General features: G+C 41.1%; 2 protein-coding genes across 3 annotated transcripts in view; both read left to right on the forward strand.

Moving 5' to 3' along the window:
* rab2a (RAB2A, member RAS oncogene family) overlaps nucleotides 1–7,802 on the forward strand; it is a 27,891-nt gene extending 20,089 nt beyond the window's left edge. Inside the window, exons 7-8 of the mRNA XM_029453408.1 lie at nucleotides 1,159–1,227; nucleotides 5,213–7,802. Of these exons, the coding sequence (XP_029309268.1) occupies nucleotides 1,159–1,227; nucleotides 5,213–5,308 (165 nt within the window). The 3' untranslated portion in view covers nucleotides 5,309–7,802. The remainder of the gene's footprint in view (nucleotides 1–1,158; nucleotides 1,228–5,212) is intronic.
* Nucleotides 7,803–11,084: 3,282 nt separating this feature from the next.
* chd7 (chromodomain helicase DNA binding protein 7) overlaps nucleotides 11,085–25,415 on the forward strand; it is a 72,822-nt gene continuing 58,491 nt past the window's right edge. For both annotated transcript variants that reach the window (XM_029452895.1, XM_029452896.1), the window contains exon 1: nucleotides 11,085–11,387. The gene's annotated coding sequence lies outside the window, so the exon portion shown is untranslated. The remainder of the gene's footprint in view (nucleotides 11,388–25,415) is intronic.

Consider the following 25,415-nt stretch of genomic DNA (forward strand, 5'->3'; position numbering starts at 1 on the left):
TGTTGTCTGTGTGTGTGTTCTGCTCAGATCAAATTCTTATGGCAGCTGTTGACAAGAAGCAAATCTGCTCTAGAGGGTTTCTGCATCTTCTGACAAAGTCTTGTAGAAGCGTTGAACTTAGATGGAGTTCAGTGAGGATTGTTAGTCTACATCTTGATCTCTTTAAGTTCCAACAAAACTGCATTTTTAGAGCATCTTCCTTCAGGACAAAATATACCAATGTATTATTACTGAGACAGACGTTTTTTATTTGACTTTACAAAAGTCCGCATGGATTTATTTGATAAACTTTTAAATTACAATAAATCGGTCAGGTATCCATATTGGTATTGTTGTATATGTCGGCCGATAAGTAACAGAAATACCAAATTAAGAATAAGAAACTTTGGAAAGAGCCAAGCTAGCTGTTTCCACCTGCTTCCAGTCTTTATGCTAAGCTAACTCCATCCTGTCTGTCTCCAGCTCTATACTAAATGCTTCATACTTCATTCTTCTCATTTCACCCTCAGAATAATAGCGAGATATTTATTTCCAAAAGGTTAAACAAATTCTCCTTTAGAAATAGTAGCTTACATAAGGTATGTTTTAGACCATTTACTAAAAATGACCAATACGTAACATTAACACCAAACATTTTACAGTCTTTAATTGTCTGAGTGAATGTTGTTCCCAAGTAGCCATTAGTTTTTTATTCAAGTGATGTAAAGCTTGGACATCCCATACTTGACACACATTTGTTTTATGACGTCCATGTTTGGTAATTGTTTGTCTGTAGGGTGTGTGTACCATTAACTTAACTTGTGAATGCCATGCTGTTCAGCAGCCAACTTTTAAGTGTGGAGTGACTGAGGTCCTCACCAGGATTTGACACGCCTATATGGAATATTTAACAAATCAATTCAAACTTTCAGCCAAAACCCAGAAAGATAGTTTACCGTGATCCAAAGTCATGTTTTAGCGAGAATATCGAATTCTGGTTTTGTTTTTCTTTAAAAAACTTGCCTTGAATCTGTTTTGCATTCTTAATGACGTGTTGCTGTTTTTTCTTTTTTCTTTTTCTGTAAAAACATTTTCATAAGAGCTGAGCCGAGTCACAGGAGTCGAGTCAACATACAAATATGAACTGAATCTCTTTCTCACTTCCTGTCTCTTCCTCAGGCTTTCATCAACACAGCCAAGGAGATCTATGAGAAGATCCAGGAGGGAGTGTTTGATATCAACAATGAGGTGAGACGCACTTCACTTTGTTTTTCCTTCCTCCTTGAACCTCTCCATTCTTCTCCTCTCTTCCAGTCTTTGCTCTTCTCTTTTCCTCTCTTTCTCTTTAGTGTAGTTTTTCAGCAGTGTGTGTGGTTTGCCACGCTCCCTCTCTCCTCAAAAAGAGGGGAAAAAAACCCTCTTCTCTGCTTCCTTTGACTCCAACCAAGCAAAACTCTCTGCGTTCCTCCTCTCTCCTGCTCTATTTTCCACTCGCTCTTTCTTCACTCATCTCTCTCTCTCTCTCTCTCTCTCTCTCTCTCTCGCTCTCTCTCTCTCTCTCTCTCTCTCTCTCTCTCTCGCTCTCTCGCTCTCTCTCGCTCTCTCGCTCTCTCTCGCTCTCTCTCTCTCTCTCTCTCTCTCTCTCTCGCTCTCTCGCTCTCTCTCTCTCTCTCTCTCTCTCTCTCTCTCTCTCTCTCTCGCTCTCTCGCTCTCTCTCTCCTCGCTCTCTCTCTCTCTCTCTCTCTCTCTCTCGCTCTCTCTCTCTCTCGCTCTCGCTCTCGCTCTCGCTCTCTCTCGCTCTCTCGCTCTCTCTCTCTCTCTCTCGGCATCTTGCCAGCTCATAAATTCCTCACATCTCACAAGGTCTCAGTCATTCGACAAGAAAACAACAGTCAGCCAGTCAGTAAGCTTCCCATCCATCCAGTCACTAGGTTTGCTATCCAGTCAACCAGATGGTTATCTTCTCAGTGGAACAGTTATCCAGGCAGGAAAGTCACGACACCAAGCCTGTCAGCAAGTATGCACTTGTCAGCAAGTGTTAGTCATACTTCTTCCACATTGAAATTGCAAACTCCAAGAACGCAGTGTACACATGTGGCGTGTGTCCACATTCAGATAAGTTTTCCAAGCATTTATTGTCAGTGCACCTTTTAAAAACAGGTTTTTTCCTATAGGATGAAATTCTACTTTTAATGCTATTACAAGGTATAAAGAGATAAATAAAGAACACCATGTACAAAATACAAGTAATGGTGTTCTTTATTTATTTTATTATTCCATTCAACAGGGAAAACCAGTTTAATTGTGCATATGACAATAAAATAAAGATCTCCTTCTGCAAAAAAAAAAGCCTAAACGATAAGAAAAAGGCTGAATCTGCAAAAAAACAAAGCTGTACATCACAGATAACATCTGGTAAAATCTCTGTTCTCATTAAACACATTTTCCAGTATCAAGCAACTGAACAAGCATAATTGAATGCTACTGTTGACCCGACAAACTGTTTACTGGGATGTTGATCTTATGATTGATGTCTGACAAAATGAATACACATTACTAACAATCCCTGTGCTGTGTGCTCAGCTGTGCTGGTTTAAAATCACAGAGACGGTTAACTTTACTGCTGCACAACACCCGACTACCCCGATGTATTTGAGCGGTTTCCAAAACCTCTATGTTCCTCGTCCATACAAAAACACATAGCCGGGGTTGTCAGGTTGATCCACTCTGAAAAGCACCAGCTCAGGAACAAAACTGGAAAAAAAAACATGTCTGTGTAAACATGTTTGTGTACGAGCACGTGCAGCCCAAAGTGTATGACTATATGGATCATAAGAGCTGCCTGCACATCTGCAACACGTCCATAAGCAGACTCCTCTGTATGAACAGTGTGCACATCTACTGTCCGCCATGTCCGTGTCCTTGACTCTGTCTGTGTCCAATACGCTTCCATCCTGCAAATATCCGCTCCATTCACTTCAGTTGAAGCCTAAATAACAGCAGGAGCAGTCATTTCCTGTTTTGGTGCGATCTTCAGCCGGCTCCTGCACTCGGCCAAACTTTAACTGTGCGGATGTGCACGTTCAGCCATAGAAATATTGATGCGCTATAAAAATTAAAATTAAAATTCTTCACTTAATTCATGCAGGCTACCTTTTCATGTTAGTTGATTTCTTTTGTTTGATTTTCCCCTAACCGATCAGTGGAAGTTGATGCATCTGTCTGCAGACATCATTTTCTGCTGTTGCTAAATTAATGTTTTTCACATTGATCTAAGACCAAATGTGTTAAGAGTTTTTATTTCTGTATGGGGCCTTACAACAACATGTGCAGCTGCATTGATCTCATCCACATGTGTTGGCAAAGGAAAATGACATCCCAACTCTTAATCCCAATTACAGATCTGTGATTAGTCCACTGTTTCTCCCACTGGAGGAATTAGCGGTCAATGAGCAGCAACTATTTAGATCACTGAACAAATGTGAGATGTGGGCTGTGATTCAGAGGTCTGGAACCCAGCACGGCTAATGTGACCTTTAGTGTAGATGTACTCTAAGTTTACTATCAGTCATCCAGATGGTTATCTTCTTAAGAAAACTCTTAACCACGTCGTAAATCATGATTGCACGTTCCACACAGAGCGTCCTCAAGCAGCCTGTACACGTGTGTATGTATATGTGCCAACAAACATGTGAAAGCAGACAGCTAATGTAGTATATACACAGACTGCTTTGGAGTGTATATATGGCCCTTTAACCAGCCATCCAGCCAACAAGTACAAATGTTAGCTAGCCAGTGAGTGTTTTTGTTATTAGTAACAGTTAGACTGAGTGAAGGCAGGCCGACCATCCAAACCACATCAGCTGACTGGCTGAGAGAGGGAGAGGGAGAGGGAGAGGGAGAGGGAAGCCCCACCAGAAATGTTGGCAGCCACTGAGAAAACACTCACAGACACATGGCCTTAGCTCAATAAATGTGATTTAAAGGCATACAGTGTTTCCCAGAGGCACTACTGCTACTGAGTGTAGTAAGGGGAGTTACACTGAGAGGGAGAGAAATAAATATATACAGAGGGAGAGAGCGAGGCTGAGGGTGCGCTCCAGCCACAGAGAGAACGAGAGATGATGAAACGGAGGAAGAGAGCTCCAGTTGAAGGGAGAGAGAGATGAAAGAGCTGTGTCTCTCTACCCCCCACCTGCCTGCCTCTCTCTACCCCCCACCTGCCTGCCTCTCTCTACCCCCCACCTGCCTGCCTCTCTCTACCCCCCACCTGCCTGCCTCTCTCTGCTTCTCTTTTATAAGTGATTTTTTTGTTTCTCCTGGTGTCCTTGAGTGCTGCTGGTGTTTCCCTTGCCTTTGTGCAACGCAGAACCTGTAGCTTCCTCTATGATGTGATCTAATGGGAGCTTCAGCAGGCGCTGTGCAATGTTAATCTCACCATGAAAGCAATGACTCACTAAGTTTTTTTCATTTAGTGAGTGTTGCCATGATAAATGCACTCTTGCATTCTGAGTTTGAGTATTGAAGTAAAATTCTTAACAATTTACATAAAAATAACAAAGTAATGTGCAGGAAGAGGAGAAAAGGCAGTATTAAACTTCTGTAAATCAGTTGATAAAAAATGTTTTAATGAATAAACGTTCCAGTGCGAACACTTGAATAGCACTTATCTAAATCATTAAGTCCTAAAAGTTGTAAAATGCACTAGTGGCAGAATCCGGGCTTATTTTCCTCCCTCTGTTCATGTGAATGAGACCGAGCGGCGGGAAGGGGGGGCGGTTAAAGGAAACGCAAGTGCACTTGCTCTATAGGCCTCATGAATGTGTAAGATCCATTTCATTTTTATCACTCTGCAGTCGAGCCATTTTGGCCACTGAGCAACTTTCATAAACCGTTCCTTTTCTGTGGAGCAGTTAAGACTGTGGCAGACGTCGCTTATATTAATGTTTGTGGTGCAACAGCTAAAATGGTAGTTTCATCTTTTCTGAATTCCCTGTCTTACCCCAAGCATCAGCACTGTTCCTGTTTGCTATTGGTCAACAGAGCCTATTTACATGTTGATGTCTACAAGTCTGACCAGGTCCAAACACGACCTTGTCCCGGAATATGTGCATTTAGTCACTTTTTTTCCTCATCTGTGTTTTCTTAGGGATAATTCTGAGGAACATTGTAGCAAGGACTTTGCATTCTACTTCTATCTATTTTGACCGTCTATGTCTTTGTCTCCACACAGGCTAACGGTATTAAGATTGGACCCCAGCATCCTACCACCAACTCCACACTGTCCGGTAGCCAGGGAGGCCAACAGGCTGGAGGGGGCTGCTGCTGAAGCCCCAACACACCTCCTCCTCCTTCAACCCAACCCTCCCCCCTCCTCCTCGCCCTCTCCGACTCTCCCTTGCGTTTCTACAGAACTGTCCAGGCTCACTTAACAGTTTGTTAACCTCCCTCCCTCTCTACCGATCCATTCTTTCAACCATCCCTGCCTCTCTGTCTTTTTCTCTCTCTCGTTCCTAAGTCCCTTAATCATACCTAAGGGTCTTGGGCTGTGTCCCCTTAAATCAACCTGACTTCCTGCAGTCAGCTTCTCCTGCAGGTCTAGCCACCAAATTCTGAAGTTTTGCAGTTCACCTTTTTTTTTTTTTTTGGGTTAGATAAATGGATTTTTATCTTTTTATTTAAAGAAATGCTGGAATGTGAAGAATTCTATTCCAGTAGTTTGATTTGCACACTCCTCTTAATTGATGAGGATGTTTTGGGGATATTACAGTACCTCAGAATCATAGAAAATCAATATCTTCAGAAACAATGAGGTTGTGGGTAGAGATTAAAAACACCCTTAACTGGCTATGGAATAAAATATGCACTGTGTTGTGTCTATACACACATGTTTCAGAGAAAAATTACGCAGCCCGTTGATAGCAGGACGTGTTTCTACATGTTGAGTCAGTTTTCCTGCTGTGCCTGTGTGTATAGGGGCGATATAGGTATTCCAGTGTCAGTTTGAGGTGTAGGAGGCATTCAAGTGAAGTCACTCTGTATCTTCTGTCCATAAAAACAAAGTGCAAATTATGATGTTATTTTGTGTTTCCTTTCCCTATTTTTCGTGTTATTTTCCCCTCTCTCTTTGTGTCTTTTTTGTTGACTTGCAAATGCTTTGTATTTAATGAACACTACAAACTGGTTGTGGCTTAAAAAAAAAAAGTGTTTTAAATTGTCTGGAGAGAATAAAAGACCAAACAGTTGAGTGTGAAAATGGCTCCTTTTAGGAACGACAGAAAGGAAAAGAAGGAAAGATAAAGAAACGTTGAGGGGTATTGAGAGCAGCGGCCGCCATTATGAAGTTAAGAAGTAAAAAGAGGAAATGGATTGCAAATCGAGACTTTTTTGTTAACTATATTTATCGGGCACATTTCTGTGTATATATGGCTCTTTAGGTTTCTGTAGCTTCTTTGGCTGTTTAAGGTGAAGCTTGGCGTGTTGTTGTGGTCTAGTTATTTCTTTACCAGGGCTGAAAAAAAGACCTTGAAGCTGGTTTTCTTTAACATTTTTAACAACTCATTTAAACCCAAAGGTACTGAGCCGCCCTGTTACATTAGGGTTGGTGGTGCCCTTTCTTTTGAATGACAAGTATGAATGATAACAGGCTGTTAACGGGGCCGTGTAGAGGCATTGAAAGTCCCTGGTGAAGAACAGACTCTAACTGAAAATGTCAAGGCGTCTCCCTTTTAAGCAGGCAAAGATTTCCACCATGAATTAGCTGGCAGATATATAATGTATACTGTTTAGAGCTTGATCGATGACTGCTGCATTGTTTTTTTGCTTCGAGCTCCCCGATGTATTGGGCATCATTTTACTGTTATGATCATATTTTACTACTTGAGTTACTTATTGTTCATCCTCTCATCCCCACTTCTTCGCTCTTTCTCAGACTCTGTGGTAACATTAGCTCTGTATCTATTTTGAATGCCAAATTATTGTTTACCTGTGTTTTGTCAGAAAAAAACAGAGGAAAAGAATCAACTAAGCCCCTATAATCTGTCCTGAAATCAGCTGCCTGCCTTAACTCCACCCCCCTGAGAGATTTGGACAGCTGCTAAAACGAATCCAACTGACCCTTTTTCTGCAGATAGGTATTTTTACCACTAACTAGCTTGTTGACAATGCATTACACATGCAAAGGTGCACTCTTAGAGAGATATGTAAAAGTCATAGAAACGGGCCTAGTTTGAATTTTGCGTATGAATTGGGGCATTTGAAATTGATCCAAATCCACATGTTAACATTTCTTCCCATCCCCTCCATGCGCACACACACCCAGTCTGCATATGCATGCATACGTAGATGATGCATACATATACTTCTGTTAATCTAACCTAGTGGTTTTCTCTCCAGGCTAACTGTATAACTGTAGGGAGTTTTTGGGTTTCACAGCAGTGCGAGTGAATCGGTTTTCCTCAGCAGTGTGTTCTTCTCTTATTTTTCTTTCTTTTTTTATTCCTAGATATATTCAGACCGTTATTAATCTTATTCTGATGACTATTCTTTGTAAAGCAAAATGTAGTGCGTATGCGTGTGTGTGCGTGTGTGGACCCGGAGGGGTTACAGGGGGAGGATCAAGCCAAACCTGATGCATCTATCTCTATCTATCTATCTATCTATGGATTGATCCAGCTATCTTATCTATGTGGCCCTCCTCCCTCACTCTTCCTGCCTCTCCTCCCCCCCCCTCAACGTTATTTGCTGTGTTTGTTCTTTGGAAAAAATCAATTTAAAAAATGAAAAAATGAAAATGCTATCACAATAAACTATAATAAAACATTCTAAACTCTAAACATGTCATTTTGATGGTTATGTGGCGATGGAAAAATACAGTGTTTGAAGAAAAAAAAAACTGCATTTTAATTTTCTGTCTTCTTTTTTTGCCACCCGCCTGCCCATGCTGACTTTTCCATGTATGAATCAATCAATCATAATGGGCCCACATGCTGTTTTGCTCTATCTGATTTATCCATTAAAATGAGCAGGGAGGGACTTGTGTGCTCTTGAATCGTGCCATTCGACCTTCAGCAGTCATGGAGATTGTATTCCCTGATGAAGGTCAGCCAGACAGAGCCTGCTTAATGAATGAAACATTTTTTAACTCATATGTAGTCAGGGAAGGTTTACATGTTCACGGTATGTGCATGAGCTTTTTAGCAATGCCCTACATAACATTCCTACATTTGCAGGAATATGCCATGTTTTTGGGACACCACTGTATGTAAACGTGTTAGCTGGTGGGCTACTTTAAGCATATTGCATGCTAACATGCCAGCCTGAAGGGCTGGAGCCAGTGAACTATAGGGTCTTTTTTTTATTAGGCACACTCTATAAGGGGTTCATAAGTTCTAACTAATGGCTGGCTTTATTAATGCGTAACAGACTGGTAAACAGACTTTATCATCCTTCTAGGTGAGAGCTGCTGCTCAGTTAGTGCTTTTGTTCATCAATGGACAGTCTCATCACTTTCGTTGTGGAAACAAGGCCAATGGACCTTTTTCCCAGCAGACATTTTGACTTAGCATTAGCAGCACAGCTGTAATTAACACGTTAGAGATGATTTCAGTGTACCAGTAAGCCAGCAGACACAGTGGAAGGGTCCTGACACTAGTAAAGCTAAATAGAGTACAACCCTTAATAATATTATGAATTACACCTGGGGCTTTTCTGCTATCTCATTTCAAAATGTCTGCCGTAGAAAGTTACTTATGGTGGAGCATGGGAAAATAGGGTTAGGTAGTGAGTTAGGGTCAAAAATAATAAGATAAACAAAAAAATAAACATGCCTGTGTTGTTCCACCACAAGCCTCCAGAGCAGCTTCAGTGTCTTACATTCTCCAAGTGTTTCAACTCTACTGGAGAAAAGCCAGTGTGTTTACTTCCAAGACTTCTCAGGTCAAATGCAAAGTCATGTGACTAAGAGCTATCTCTACTTAAAGGACTATGAAATATAAATAAATCATGTATGATACTGCTGACTGCACACAGGTCAGTGCTGAAGAAAAGAAAACCGTGCAGACTACACCTCAAGAATTACAGTAAGTACGTTTGAGCAACATAGTATTTAACTGATGTACTGGCGATTACTAACCGAACATACTATCTGAGCAGATCATGTTTAATAGCTCCCTCGGCCAGAGGTAAAATATACAGGTGACCCATTTGTAGTTTAAGGTGCACAGGTGCTTCAGTGGGGCTGTGGTGAGTTACGGCCTGTTCCTTCTGTGTACAGCTTCAGATCTCAGATCAGCCTGCTGGCTCTCCCATGTCCTCCATCAGATTCATCAGCAAAACTTCTCTACAGGCAAAGACAAATTCTATAATCTTGCTACATTTTTAGGATTATATATCAAATGTGATAAATTGGACTCTGACCTTGTGAGGAAGGTTTTGAAACTTTTTGAAACTCATATTGAACTTTATTTGTTAAATGGTCTGTAGGTTTCTGCACGCAAAGATGTAAGTTGTGAAATCAACCAAAGGGAGATATTGTCTGGGTTTCCTGAAACCTCTCCTGGAAAAGTTTTATTTCTGCATTTGAGCTGCATGAGTTATTTGACACAAGAGATGATTGTTAGGAATTAGTATGTGACTTAATACATAAACAGGAGACTATAGCGGGAAAATAATCATCAAATTGTTTGATAATTGCATGTTGATTTTACAAACATACTGAAATGAGCTGAAACCAGGTGAGGCTGTCTGAACGGGAGGGAAGTATGTTTAAAAATGTCTGGAAGAAATATAAAGCGTGGATCATTTGTATTAAAAGAAATGCTGGTATGCTACTTAGCTGAGAGAATATACTGCGGGTGACTTTCATGTAGAAAATATTTTTTCTAGTCGTATGTTTTAAATCAGTGTTATCTACAGCACATAGGCCAGATTGGCATGATAAGCAAATGACTGGTGGTGTCAGGGACATCCACACGTCTGCTGCGCCCTCAAATGCATCATCATCTCATCATTTTAGGTCAGCCCAAACTGATTATACTGCTTATACTTGTCAAAACCTGGCACCTACATTACCCTTAATGCAACTAGACTTGATTCATATGTACAGTACAGCATGTGTTAATGATGGGAAACTCACTTCTAACTCCACACCTGAAGATTTTTTTCATTTTCAAAACTGTACTCTTCAGTCCCAACCACTTACATGCTCAAATAAGACAACTTGTCCTTCAATTCACTTTTGTTAGCATAACAAGTGAATCATCTTCTCCAAATGATCCACGTATAGCCTTCATAAGGTTTAGTTTAAATGCTAGATGCATTCTACATACTGCACAATTATAGAGATGTATAGTAGTTTCAATACCATGCATTGATGATATTCAGATAAAAGAAAGAAAGGACTATCCCAATTTATTTTACACTACAAATCTTGTACTCATGTCAGTCATAATCAGCACACAAACATTCAAATAAAGTTTCTTGTTTCCTGTTGGCTTGACCCTTTTCCTGCTTTCATAATCATGGCATTGAAGACGCTGAGTTCTGGAAGGTCCATTAAAAAAAGTAAAGAAATAAGTTTAAAACAAACTCAAACTTAAACCATGGATGACCATGTCCATAGTACATACATGCATTAGTTTGGAGTCCCTACATGTATAATACTAGAAAAGGGGGATGTATCATGTATAAATCATAGGTAGAAAAATAAATCTTCAACATGAAAAATAGAAACTTACCATTGCAGAGCTACCTGGCTATAAAGATTAGATCCACACCTACATCCAACATTTATTAATTTATGTATCCATCTAAATATTAGATACATCTATTAATAGTTGTTTGTATTGGACTTTCAAACCGGTTTCTTGCTTCTATTGGGTTAGTATAGCCCATCTCTCTGTTAAAACAAACCAAACAGTCTAATTTGGACTCACAGTTGCAAACACAATACCGTCCAATTGACGCCCATATACATTTTTTACAATCTCCACATTGAGAACTCAAAGAGAACGTTACACGGGCACGGCGGGGTCAGTGACCGCGCACGCCGCCTGTTTATCTCTATGAGAGATTCTCGGGAGCGCGCCCCCCCTGGCCGAGGAAGGTGAGCGAGTGTCTGGAGGGGAGGACTCGGGAGCGCGACCAGCCGAGGGATCGATCGGATTAAACTCGATTTGAGTGAAATTAACACAAAGGAGAGAAGAGCAACGCACACTTGTCGGCGAGGTCGCGGATGCGAGACACGCCAGAGAAATATTTCATGAATAACAAACTTGAACTTTTTTCCTGTTTATTTATATTTCAAACGGGAAAGGACCACGGTGGATTTTTTTCAAGCAAGCGGAGATACTAACCCTACTAACGAGGAGTTGATTTGATAAAAAGCCCGAAGTGACTGAGCTTGTTGGGTAAGCTAACAAATGCCCCTTTTGAATGAGCGCATTTTCAATTTGTCGAGCATTATTCACGTTTGATAGTAACCATTGATTCTGATTCATAACCGTTTATTATCGTTCCTAATGGTAAGTTTTCCATACTTTTCCAACGCAATCGCACTCTTTAGTCTGCCATGCGAGTTGGGTTTCCAGCCCGATGGGCATTTCATTCAACGCTAACTCATTGGAAAGCTTACGTTCAACACTGCTGGTTTATTTAGCTTCTGTTTTATTTTCTCATTTCAGCAGAAAGTCATTGAAGGTCTATGTAGCTACCATGCCGACATGCTAACAATAGCAAGTTTAGCTTTGCCACCCGCTGCATCGGTCACACACGCACAACAGTCCCATAGTTAGTTGAAAAGTGGAAAGAAAAATATCCAGCACAAGACGCAGAGCATCTCTATTTCTGAGTCCGTTCCTACGACAACTTGTTGAATTTTGTAATATGAAATAATGACTTAAGTCAGTTTTAAAGAGTAAGGGTTAGCCCTGTTAGCTAATTGTGTTGAAGCTTCCAGGAGACACGAGGTGGCTCGAGCGTAGAGGTGAGTCACTGGCCGACTGAATGAGCGGAGCGCTCTGTGAGATTCCCAGCGGAGAATACTTGGCATATATCGCGCAAAACGCGGTGCCAGAGTTTAATTAATTGTTTCTACACAAAACTATAAGTAATAGTTGTATTTCCACTGAATACTTGTGTTTTTATTGGAAGTGGACAATGCGAAGTGTCCGTAGTAGTCGCTAGTTTTATTGGACGGAAGGGACAGAGCAGTGGAGGAGAGGGGGGGTGGGGGGCAGTGAGGCCAGGCGGTCATTCCATACAACCGTGTTTTTCACGTTGTTTCTACTTCGTTTTACATTCTCAAAGACTATTTAAATGCTGAATAACACACTCTTCCTTGTGAACAGCTTTGACCTATAGTGAAAAGTGTTTTGCTTTAATAAAAACGGAGATGAGCGAAGCGTTCCCTGGTCCGGAACGACGTGTGAAATACTGCTGATAGGCTAATTAGCCGTGCTAGCCGCTGGAGGTTAGCCCAGCGCGAGGACACCGAAGTTCTGCTAACCTGCTAGCCAGCTCTCATCCCCATTGTGTTCGAGCGAAGACCACTTATTATCAACCCCGAGCTTGCTAGTAACCTGCTCGGGCCGGTTATCGGTCGAAGTATAGCTCTGGGGCAAGGACATTTTAACTTTCCGCGTCTTTCGCAGCACTTTTTGTCGTGGTTAATAGGCAAAGTAACGCTACGTCCTTTCCGCGTTTTGGCTTTTGTTATGAGAGCTTGTTTGTTGCATTGTATCCTGCGACCGAAGTTTGGTAACCTCTCCGGCTACACTTGTTACATTATGTGGACGGGCGTAGAGACATTTCAAAACACCTGCCTGTGCACTTCTCGCTCGTTAAAGCAACACAGCTTTACGAAAGCCACAAGCCTTTTCTTGCTTTACAACGCGACTTTATTGCGCGTGTTTCTTGCGCTTTATAGCGCGTGTTTCCTGCGCTATCCTGCCTTTCTCCATTATGTGTTCTGTAATCGGTCAACTTGCATAATGGTCACCCTGCTGCTCTCACAACTTTGGCTGCGCTATTCATGAAAACAAAAACTAAGCACTGTATCCCTGAAACACACAAACCGTGGTTATTCATTCTCACATGGTGTATTTTATTCAGCGTGATACATTCATCGTACATGTACTGGTTCGTTATTTTTCCTCCTTCTGTCTGCCATAGTCCGGGGCTGCTACCCCCACCACCTTGTGTCTGTGAGCCAAGATGGCAGCTAGTCATGTTTAGCGGGCCACAGAGGGAGAGATAAGAGGCCCCGACCACACGCACATACACACAACAGATGTTCAGCACTATTTAGTCTCTCCTGTTTGTGTCTCTGTCTTTTCTTGTGATTAAAGTTGAGGCACTGTGCCCCCATTCAGCCACGGTGCTGCCTTGGTTTGTTAGAGAGGCAGTTGGTCTGGACTATGCTGGAGATGGGACGCAAAGTTAAATCTCTCCAAATTTACCCCATGCAGTCACATCTCTGATCACATCTTTTAAGAATTTATATATATTTTACTGAATATAGTTTGAAATTAGAAAGTGTCTCAACATCTATATGCTGCTTAATAGTTAGCAGAACAATCACGTAACCTTAAATAATTACTTGGATGTGTGTGGTGTGTTAGACTAGATTTGCTTTAAATGGGCTTGTTTTAAATCTTGCAGGCTCCGTAACATAAGCCTAAAACGTCGTTTTGTCATGCAGACGCATTTCATTTCACATTTTTAGTGCAATGCCCAACATGTTGGCAAAGTCTCTGACATGGCCTCTCATGCCAGCCAGGGAAATCCCTTCCACCTTCCACTGGAGTTTAGATATGGGGATACACCACATGCAGCAAAGTGACTCATAACCTACGAAATACAACATTGAGATTTACCAGTTAATTGAGATTTCACAGAATGCTGCAATTCAATCCAGTCTAATATCCATGCACTGGTGTTCGTTCTCCACATTTATACACCCATTATCTTATCTTGACACTTTTAAACCAACATTTCTAATGACCATAAATATGTAACCATGCCACTGTATGTTCATTCAGTTCCTTTAGCTTATGGAAGAATGAAAGAAACTTTGTTTGGAAATGTCACATTTTTGAATGCTGTCCCTGACCTATGAATCATTAGTGTGATCAGCTTTGGCTATCTGAACATTTTTACTCTTGTGCCACCTTCTGTTGACCTTTTTTAACAACTGTCTTCATACTGATTCAGGCTAGCTCACAGCAAGCTGGCTAAGCATATGAACGTGTGTGTGTGCGCACTCTAAAACTTGTAACTGACAACACTGATGTTGTTGTACTCAGCTAGTGAAAATGGCCACTGTTCCTGTCTTTGTCCCTTCCATCTCATTTGACTCTTTGCTGTGTGTTATCCACCAACCCCCTTGCTGATCTTTCATTACTTGAGAATAACTCATCAGACTGTTTTGGACATTGCGCTTTTCCCCCTAATTATTTCTCAAATCTTGGAAGAAATTACATACTTATTTAATAATCAGATTAAACACTGCTGAATGTTTTTTATATTTGTATACATTTATCCAAAGAAAAGCTTTAGGTCTGTGATGGGGGCTGAGATTTTATTTCTCCTGAGGCTGAGAGGAAGTTTATATTAAAAGCACATTTTCACTTTCAATGTTACGGATTGCACTACCTTGAAGCATTAGCACCCACTCGCATACATGGTGTTTTTAGGTGCTGCTGAAGTTAATTTACAAATTCAAATGTGTTTGCAACATTTGGCAGGAACAAATCAATTGTCTTCAATATTTTGCAGCTGTGTGTGTGTGTGTGTGTGTGTACCTTTTCCACCTATGTAAAGTGACATGACTAGAACTATTAAACATGGCCTCATATCATGAATACTTCTGTGTGATGGCAAAGATACTGTTGTCATTGTCAACTTGACTGCGTTTATGTGAACAACCGTGCCTTTATAATTGGAAAAATAGCCCAACAAAAAGATATAATCCTCAGCACCTTTTTTTCTTTGTTATATATTTTACCTGAACAGTAGCATTGGGTAGTTGACATTAGACTGAAACCAACAACAATTATTTTCATTATCAATTTTAATCTGCCGTTTATTTTCTCAATTTATCGTTTGGTCTATAAAATGTCAGAAAATGGTGAAAAATGTACATCCCAGTTTATCAAAATGTCTTGTTTTGCCAGTCCAAGATATTTACTTTAATATAATATGAAACAGAGAAAAGCAGGAAATCTCCATATTTGAGAGGCTGAAAACAGCATTTTCCCATATTTTTGCACGATTAATCAATAATTAAAAGAGTCAGAGTTTTTTGTCTTTCGATTAACCAGTTAGTCAACTTATTGTTGCCGTTCTAGTTGACAAACTAGTCAACTCTCAATATTGTCCTTTCAGTGCATTCTCTCATGCCATCAGTAGAGCTCTTTGGAGGCTGCACAGCCCTCTAGCAAGTCTGCAGCCGGCAGGCACTACTTTCTTAGCAACATATAAAAACAACCATGCAATGCATATTTATAGTATTTATGTTTTGAGTTACAGATGATGGATATTCCTAAAAAGACACTGTAGCTGAACATCGATAAACGCCAACTTAGTGTAGTGCTTCCAATACAGAAATTGAAAGCTGAAGGCATAAAAATCTGTATTGTTATTGATTTCTGTCTTTGTACGATTAGTCACACATGCATTATATTTATGCCTTAGGTCTTTTTTCTTAAAATTTAAGGTTAAAGACAGAAGCCTGGCTAGATGGAGCACTATGACTGTTTTGTTTGCGGCTGGTAGCAGGTCAGGACTTTAGTTATTCAATTCAAAAGTTTTTGGGAAAATCTAAAACTTGACTTTCATGAAGCCTTTCCTCACTGCAGTTATTTTTCTGGCCAGAAATCAGATTTCAAAGTAATCACAAAAACCTTCCCTTATTATCCCCAAGGAGAAACTTTCTAATGTATTGGAGGTGGATGACAGGGCCCACCTGATTGAGCAGACGTGTTGTTCGCTGTGTCAGGTAGATGGCACCTGATGCTGCAGTGCTCCTCTTGGACACTTTAGTGTTGGAAGCCTGGTGTTGGGTATCTGAGCCAGAGTACTGGTGTTTGTTAGGGTGGCCATTTTGTCTCCTATCATCATGTGTCATGGATGGCAGCCCTGTTAGCAGCCCTGAGAAGAGGTGCTGTTGTTTGTCTCCATCTCTTTCATCTTGCCATCTATCGCTCCACCCCCACCCCTCACCCACCCACTCCCTTTCTAACCATGCATGAGCTCCCTCCTCTTCTTTCTACTCTTCATTCTCACCCTTTCTATCCTTCTTCTTTTTTTTCTCTCCATCTTTGCCTGTCTGTTTCCTCCCCTCCCCTTCCTCCAGTCCTCTCATTTTCAGCCAAAAGGTTAGCGGGGGTCTTTAGCACCATGGTGACATTCAAAACTGAGTGTCATCGCTGTCTCTCTCGCTCTCTCTCATCCCTCCCTCTCACCTGTCTCTCCCCCCTGCCCCCTCCTCCTCCGCACTCTCCTCCCCATCCCCCCATCCTCCTCCTGCAGCGAGGGCCTTCTGGACCGAGTGCTGTGCCTAGAAGAGAGGCTGGCTTTAATACAGCTCTCAAGTGTTTGTGTGTGGGCTGTATGTGTGATAAAGGAGACGGCCTGTCAAGTACGTCTCTGACCCATATGTGTGCGTGACTTTTTAATCTATCCTTGACCTCTCCCAGTGTTGATGTGTGCCATATCCTGTTTTTCCTTTTCATCCTTCAGCTCTCGTACACCATCTAACCTTACCGCTGCTGGGAAACAAATAAGCAAAGCCAAAACCCAAGACTCTCCACTGGAAATATGTGGGAGTTTTGTGTCATCAGCTGTTGATGAATCCCATTGCTGAAAATCTCATCAGTTTCCCCAAAGCACGCTGTGGTTTAATTGCACTGTTGTGGCATCCACACATCCTTCCACTTTTCTTCATTTTCCATCATCATTTCTCTCCTCGAGTGATTCACATGGCTGATGAAAGGTTAAGTGCTGCTTGCTTGTGGAATCAACATCCAGTTACGGAGATGGATGCAAGGTCAGAGTCGCGAGATGTATATAAAAGAAATAATGTAACCACGTGCAAGAGAAGTATATTTGTTTGTCTACAGTAAACTTGTTCATATCCACAACTTCTCTTAACGGTTGGTTATTATTTATAGCCCCAAACACTAGCAGCCAGATGTTCATCCTGCTGAAAAATGTTACTCGGCTGTAGTTGTAAAAAGCTGAGCTGGATTCAAACCCACAGTGTGTGTGTGTGTGTGTGCGCCCCTACAGCTTTATAGGCAGGACTCTGGAAGTTAATTGGTTGTTAGCAAGGAGGCAGGGAGGGGAACCGGCCAATCTCTGGGGACATGATCCGGACCTGCCTGTTCCATTGGTCTAAAAGGGCATGTCAATAGCAGTGATTGATTAGGGAGGTGTGGGGTAGCACGCAAGAGAGCCTGGTCTATATACTGTGTGTGCGCGCCTTCCTTCCTGTTTGCTCTCACATATAGGAATAGGTTAGTGTCTTCAGTATTGTGGGGAAATTATCCTGAAAACCCTTTCTTTGCAAGCTAATATCTTATTTATATTTTGTTTAAAAATTAAAAAGTCTAGACTGAGAATCACTCTTGTTGCTCACTAATGTTTCCAAAAGGACATCTTAGTTTTGTATGCACAGAAATGACAAATCTCAACAGTTCAAAACCAATGGTGTTTTTTGAACATGCTGAAGAGACTCCCAGTTAGTGATGAATCCTGTAGTTTTTGAGGAGTCCTTTTTTTGAAAGTTTGACAATAGTTGCAGGGGTTTCCCCAAAGCCTGTGGCAGTGTGCCACTGTTATAACTCATTTGCATCACTGAGCAACAATTTCCCCCTCACCTGCAACAGTTTGATTTCTGATGTTCATTTAGGTTCATTGGCTTTCCGAACAAAATTCTAACACCAGTATTGGATTATGTAGAAATCCAGAGGGATGTGATCTTTTAATAGGGTTTCCTGCCGATACGAAGTCTATAAAGGCATTGAATTCATTAATCTTAAAATAAGAACATCACTGATATTCAATCAGTATTTTAAAAATGCAAACGCATGGGAAGTGGCATTGCAAATTAAAATCTTAAAATAATTAGTAACATCAATTTTTATTTATTTATATAATTTACTGAAAGCGTTTCTCATTAACGTCACACTGACCAGGATAGGGTTACCAACTACACTCATATTTTGTTTAAGTTATCTGGCATCGTGACCTTTCCCATGACATGTGTTAAATGTAGGTTGGCCACTAAAGCGGTCTCATAAATGAGTCAAACATGGGTTGAATGTATATTTTGTATGAATGGAGTCTGGGTTATCGAGAGATAGTATATTGATCGGTTGAGAATCCTTATCAGTTTCCTATTCCGAGGCCACAACAAAAGTGTCTGTACTCCAGTTAGGTTCAGCACAAGTTGGAGCTGCATAGAGGCATCACTGGCTCAAGCTATACATGCAAGACATCAGCTTCATAGGACTATAATATTCAATTGACAGTACCACCTATGAAGGCCTATCAGAATGTGAGCCAGTATGTCTTGTGTATCTTTCATGATCTGCTTCAGCCTGTTGCAAGTTTTTGGATCATATATATCTAGTGACCTCTTTAGTACACGAGTAGAGCAGACCAGTCAGTTAATCACAACTCGAGGGGATGATCACGAGTCGGTTTGTGATGTTCTCAATCTTGACTGAAGTTAATCTGGTTGCAGCCAGTTCTTGCGAATCAGTTTCTATAGAGATCGCCTCCAAATCGGATATTTTAATTTGCTGTCGTTGTAAAAGTGTACGCTTTGAAGGCTCCGCAGCAGTGTTGTTACGGGCCCTTGAGTTTGGCAGATTTGCATTGTTCTTGAGAGCTTTTCACTTTGAACAGACTGCTCACCTCATCACCACTACACATTCTTGTCTAGGTAGCCTTTATATTAACAGAGTTGTAGCCACAAGAGAATGTGAAATAAGATTACCACTATATTGTACCCAATCCTGTTTCAAAACAAACTACTTCAATACTGGTTGACATGGGGAAAATAGTTTCCATGCTGGTGTGCCAAAATATAAACCGGTGGTCTTTCTTTTGACCTTGATTCTGATGCTGCACAATTTTAGGAGAAATATCGATCCGCAAGGAAGGCTTTTACTTGATAAATATGGAGAATTCACACAATCACTAATATTGTACAAATCTATTGAATCTGTTTTCCATGTTGCACTATGTTTTCGATCACTCTAACTCTCAAAGTCATCACATACACACCTGCATCCCTCACCTTCACAAGTGATTTTACATGACTAGATGGTCACTTTCAGAGACCCTATAACAGGTTATTTAGCTTAGTGGCACACACACACACACACACACACACACACCCCACACCCCACTAGCAGGTTCCTTGTCCACTCCCTGTGGCCTACTTCTCTCTTTCCTCCTCCTCTCCTGTGCCTGTCTTTAGCCTGTGTCCTCTGGGATCAGACTGGTAGCCGGCCAGTGGTTTTTCCTACCACATGGTAAAGGCAGGGAACAGATTGGATAAACACAGCCCTTTCCTGCTGACCCACCCCCGTCGCCCACTCCCCTCCCCGAAACACACACACACACACTGTCCATTAACGAAGCAGCCGTGCGTAAAATAACCAGATTTTCTTTAGCTTCACTGCTTCTCTCTCTTTCTTGATTCCCCCCTCTCCTCCTCCTCTTCTCTCTTCCTTCCTTCCGGGCCTCAAATCCCAGCCCCAAACACACGGCCCTGCATCCCCTCACTTGAGCATAATTACACACACAGCTAGCCAGCTCCTGCGTGCTGTCCTCCATTTGGGAACAAAGGTATAAATTATAGCAGCTTAGATCCTAGTGGTAATGGGAGGTGGGTGGGTGCACACATGTTCTCCAGAGGAAGAGGGAGATCACTCACTTCTTCAGGTGTCTAGTTAGGTTGGATCTGCTAAGCTTGTGGTGTAGTTTGTTTCTTTGACTGTTTTTATTTGCCTCTGCCTGCCTGTGTCTCAGTGGAAAAATGGTGTTGACATGGCAGAGATTTCCTGTAGTAAAGCCTGGAGGCTACAGACAGTTTAGCTGCCAACTTTCAACAGCACAGACAGGACTACATTGAGCCGCTGTTGGCTAATCTTTCTTCCTTCCTTCACCCCGGACCAACACAGCATACACAGAGTGAGGTTGATTGAGTATGACGTATCAAACAAATTGGCAAAGTTTTATTGTAAAGATTTTAATAAGCAAGCCAGCCTATTTGTGCATTGAGAGACAACCACATGCATATTTTCCACCAGATTCCTCAGACTGAAAAAGTACATTTAACATAGGCTTTCAAAAATGTGTAGAACAGGAAACGGGAGAGGTGTGTCATGGAGGGCCGAGCGCTTGCAGGTTTTCATACCAACCAAAGTTTACACCTGGTGATGTCACTGACAAACACACGTTCAGTCTGCCTGGAAGAACAGTTTCATCCCCTGATGTAGGTCTTGTTGGTTACTCTTGACAGTGTGGGACTCTTTACAGGAATTTTAAATAACGTATTAGTACAAGTTGATGGTGTATAGTTAAACTGCCAAATACTGCGATCCACTTTCCAAAAACTTTGAACATGTATTTACGTGTAAGTTACACTATATGTATCTGCTAAAATATTAAAATAACTTTTTGGCTTTGAGTGTTTCATTAAAGTTCCTGTTTGGCTTTCTGTTAAATAAAGACCCCTCTATAATGCACTGCAGCCAATGAATGAATGGCCTCAATAATTGTGGGATTGACAGAACTGCACAGTTGGTGTGAATTCCTGAGCCTAGCTGGTGAATGTCACTTATTTTATTAAGTCGGCTAAAACTATACAAGTTGGATCCACTCGGTGATTACTTCTGGTGTTGGGTGAGGTGGAAATAGTGGAGCTGTTAATTACGGTGTCCAACTCTCAGGCTTTTGTGCCTTTTCCTATTTCTTCTCAATTTGTTAAAACTAGATAATAAAAATGTCCTGATACAGTATTGTGTTTTATTTTGGGAAACAGTTTGCTTGGGATTGCAACACAAAAGCAAAGGAAAGGGTCGTCCCTCTCATCCTAAAACCATCTCAGTGATCCACAGTGCTCGTGTATAGTTACCAGTAGGTTACATGACCTGATGTCAAGATGCTGCCTTTTTAAAGCTGCATCGTAGCAGTACTGTGCACAATATTGCCATCTATTAGAGCTGCAACCATTAGTCGGTTATTAAAAATATCAGTAACTACTTTAAAGATTGTATTATCATTAAAGCCATCTTTCAATTCAAATCATTTGGGGTGCCCTGGTGGGGTGGGAACCCCATTTTTGGAAGTACCTTACAATTATATGTGAAGGATTGTCTTCTGGAGTATGTACTCTATACTGTGCATAAATGACCAATGTTTACTTATATTGTTTCTCAGAATTAGTCCATTCAATGATTTACTGGGAATCGCTTCTGCTAAAGTGATTTTGAAAATATCTAAAAGGATTGCTTTCTAACAGGGTTGATAAGTTTGTTGATTTTTCTTTATGTAGTCCGTTTAGAGTATGTACAGGCTGTCGCCTCTAAAAACGCTGATAACCATCAGTGTGGTCGTGTGAAACCACATAAGTGAACACAACTGCTCAGTTGTTACTATACGTTTTCTTTCCTGTCACTGCCTGGGTAGTCCACTGATTTTGTGAAGGGCTGTAGGATAGGAATTTGAGGACCTGCTATGCTGCTCATGAAACGCTTGCCTATGTTACTGAACATATGGAAGTTAAGAGGCAGGCGTACTAGTAGTGATGCTGTGGTGTAGAGCTGCAACTTTATCGATAATCGGTTGATTATTTTCTTTACTTATTAATTAGTTGGTCCATTCAATGTCAGAAAACAAGTTTAAAAAATGACAATCGCATCTTCTAAAAGCCCATATATCTAATTACTTTGTCTGACCACAAGTCCAAAAGCAATATATAAAGATACGGTTTAATATGCAATGCAGGAAACACTGAAACGTGTGATAAATAACATAAGAGTTTAGTTTATTTAATAAAAGACCACCTGTTCAATGTGAAAAATGCATTGAACACACACACCACCACTGTCTTGGGGGGGCGCACTGATTACCAAGTTGATGCTAAATTTCTGAAAAAGTGACTGTACTCTTTTCTTAGTACTGCAGGTACCTTCAGAGTTCTACATCTGGCTTTTCAACACTTCTGATTCACTTAAATTGTGTCTGAGTGCAAACTAAATGGCTACGATGTTCGCACTGATGGGGCTCTGTTGGTGTAGGTGTGTTGCTGCAGGTACTAATGAGTAAATGAAATGTGAGCCACAAAGTCCAGTGTGAAGGCTTATCAGATTCCAAAGCGCTGCAGTGTTTTTTTTCCAACTTGGGGAAAGTTATGAAGGCACAAATTGTTTGCTCCTTTTTATCTTGATGCTTGTGATGTGAAGAGTACCTGGTATGTGCACTTAAATGTATTTGATTGGCAAGCACTTTATATTCCCAGGTGGTGGTGGACAGCGCAGCACTACAGCAAAAGTTGAGCCGGAATCAGCGTTTTTGCCAGACCTGTCTTGTAGTCTTTCCTCACCACGTGTGTTATGGCAGGGGCTGGGGAGGGGAGTGTAAAATGCCTCATCCTTTGATGAGATTTGACGTCTAAAGCGGCACACTGACCGTTCACCTAATTCCTTCTGCAGTGACAGCTGGGCCTCAATGCCAAACAGTGCATGGGTTTCTGTGTGCGTGCGTACACTATGAAAAAAAAAAAAGAGAACTCAAGTTTGGGCTGAAGTGGGAGAGGAAGTGGTACAGAAAGTTAAAGAAAACAAAGCTGGGGAGAGCAGAAGGTTCATATATTCAATAACTCTGAGTCTAAACTCACTAAGAAATAGAGGGATGAAAAACAACACTAGAGAAAGAGATGAAATTAAGAGAAGTTGCCTTCTTACTTTTAACTATAGCTGTGATCCAATAAAAGCCCCAAGGCTGCTCCACACAAATGCACATTTTCTCACACATGCTGAGTAGCCAGAAAGTGCTTACACAGCTACATTTATTCTGCATTGTAGAATTCATGGTCTAATGTAGTGTGTGTCTGACTGAGCTGACAGGAAATCAGTTGCCTTCGTAGTAACTTACTGCAAAGGATGTGGAATTAGTCAATTACTCTCACCTGCCACACACGATCACATGCAGAAACTATCTTCCTGTAGTGATTGAAATGCACGGGAAATTATGTAACTCAACAGTGCTGCTGCTTTTGCACCACAGATCTATTATCCCAACACAAGTTCTCTAATGGCAACAGCTGAAGAGCTGCTTAAACTGTGTGGACACTGTTTGCTTCTGTTGTGCTGTCGTACTGTAAGAATGTTTGAATGAGTTCTATACTACTAAATTAGTTTAGAGCTGTTATAGGGATTCTGGTTTCAGCCTTTTAGGTGTGACAATTTGCTGCTTTTCTGTTTTTATACAATTGTACATCATTATTTTTTTCAGTTTGTTGGACAAAACAAGCTATTTTGAGATTAAACTTTGCACTCTCTGTAAGGGTTCAATGGGAATAAGAAGTGTTGGATTCTTTTTAAAACATGCTTTTTGACTGCTCACCACAAAGTTTAACAGACTACGCTTCTATCTACATTGCTCGGTATGCATGTGTCGATGCATGTTATAGTGTACAATGTGGTGGACTGGAACTAGCACTCAAGTGTAGCTAAGCTTCACAAAAGGCAGTAGTGACCAAGTGAAGAGCTTCTATGGTGTATTTACTCCTCTGTAAAAACGTCACTGGAAACAAATCTTATCCAGAGTAAAAAAGAAAAGAAAAAAGGAGCTTCTGAATTCCACACTTATTAAACTGTCAGATCAAATGTGAAAGTGAGATGGTCATGAAGTGGTGATGACAAACTACATCAGATTACAATTTTATGCCGTGGCCAATATTTTCTCCATTTATTATTGCACACACTGTATAGGGTTAAATAATTTTTATTTTGGTGGTGAAAATTAACATTATCAGGGCTGTCGAATTAGCGCGTTAATTTCAATGAATTAATCACAGAAAAAATAATGCGACAAAAAAATTAACGCAGATTAATCGCGGTTTTAGAAATTCTAATTTAATCTGTAGTACAGTCACCCCCCATTGTGCTGCTATTCTATCTCTCATATGGACATGTTTGTTTTTGTAACTCTTGACTCTGCACAGTTAGTCACATGGTGTGACAGACATTAGTATAACTTGCAGAGATATTGGTTGATGTGCTTGATAGTTGCAATAATGATAGCAGAATGGAACTATTGTTTCAACTGTCACCCTTGTAGATTGAATTGTCCAATGTTGTGATTTTAAATAAATCACAACATCTTCTTTTAGTTAACCAGCTTCTGTGGAGAATACAGGGATGTTAGTCTACTTGACCTCCATGCTATGTTAGCATCGACTGAGCCATTAGCACACAGTGGTTATAGCACCATACCGGCATAGATGGAATCACTGCTTAAACTTGCAGCTGTGCATGAGTACCACTGAATGAGTGGATGCTTCCATCAGGCAGAAGGCCCCTACAGTCTACATGTTTAAGTGTCCTCGGGAAATATACTGAACCCCAAAGTGTGTGTGTTTGCTTATTGTTACTAAAAAGGTTAAATTACTTAGTCATACAGAAATGTTACTCTGCCTCACTGCCATACACAATCTGCCAATTATTGTTGCAATTACAAAACAGTTAATAACTGAGATACTGTTGGCTCCGTGATGGACTCGTGAGCTGTCCTGGATGTGTCCCACCTGATAGGCCCAGCCAGCTGGACACTCAAACACGGCACTGCCACAAACACTTTAGTTTCCCCTCTGAGCGGCCTAGTCAACAACCTGTGACTTAGCTCCTGGTGCTACAAAATATTTATTAAAACTTAGAAAATTACTTTTTTGAGCCCACTATATCAGGTAATGAACCCATCACGGAATGAGGGAAATTAGTGGGAGGGAGGAGCAGAGTGTGGGGGAGGGGAACTCTGTAGTGCAAAAATGGGCTTGGGTGTTTTTTTGCAGTGCATCGAAGCAACAAGCAAACCTCCATGTCTCCGACATGAGGCCTACACACACTCGTTCATGAATGCTTAGATCCACTGCCACCCTCTCACTTATGCAGACTGGGTGTTGTGTTTGCATCCCACTCCCTCTGATGTTTAGTATGTATACACACCTTTGGAGTCCTCAGTTTTCTGTTTTTTTACACTCAAATATGACTAGTTTATTAAAAGTAAAGTATGCTTGGTGTTTGCATGTTTATGTTCCTTTTACAGAGGGAGATCAACAGACACACTTGGGCTAAAAGAGTAGCAGGTGGCTAACTCCCTTGTCTTCACACATCTGGTTAGTTAGCCAGCTGAATTGC

This window comes from Cottoperca gobio, chromosome 17 (genome assembly GCF_900634415.1).
Source record: "Cottoperca gobio chromosome 17, fCotGob3.1, whole genome shotgun sequence".
NCBI lineage: Eukaryota > Metazoa > Chordata > Actinopteri > Perciformes > Bovichtidae > Cottoperca > Cottoperca gobio.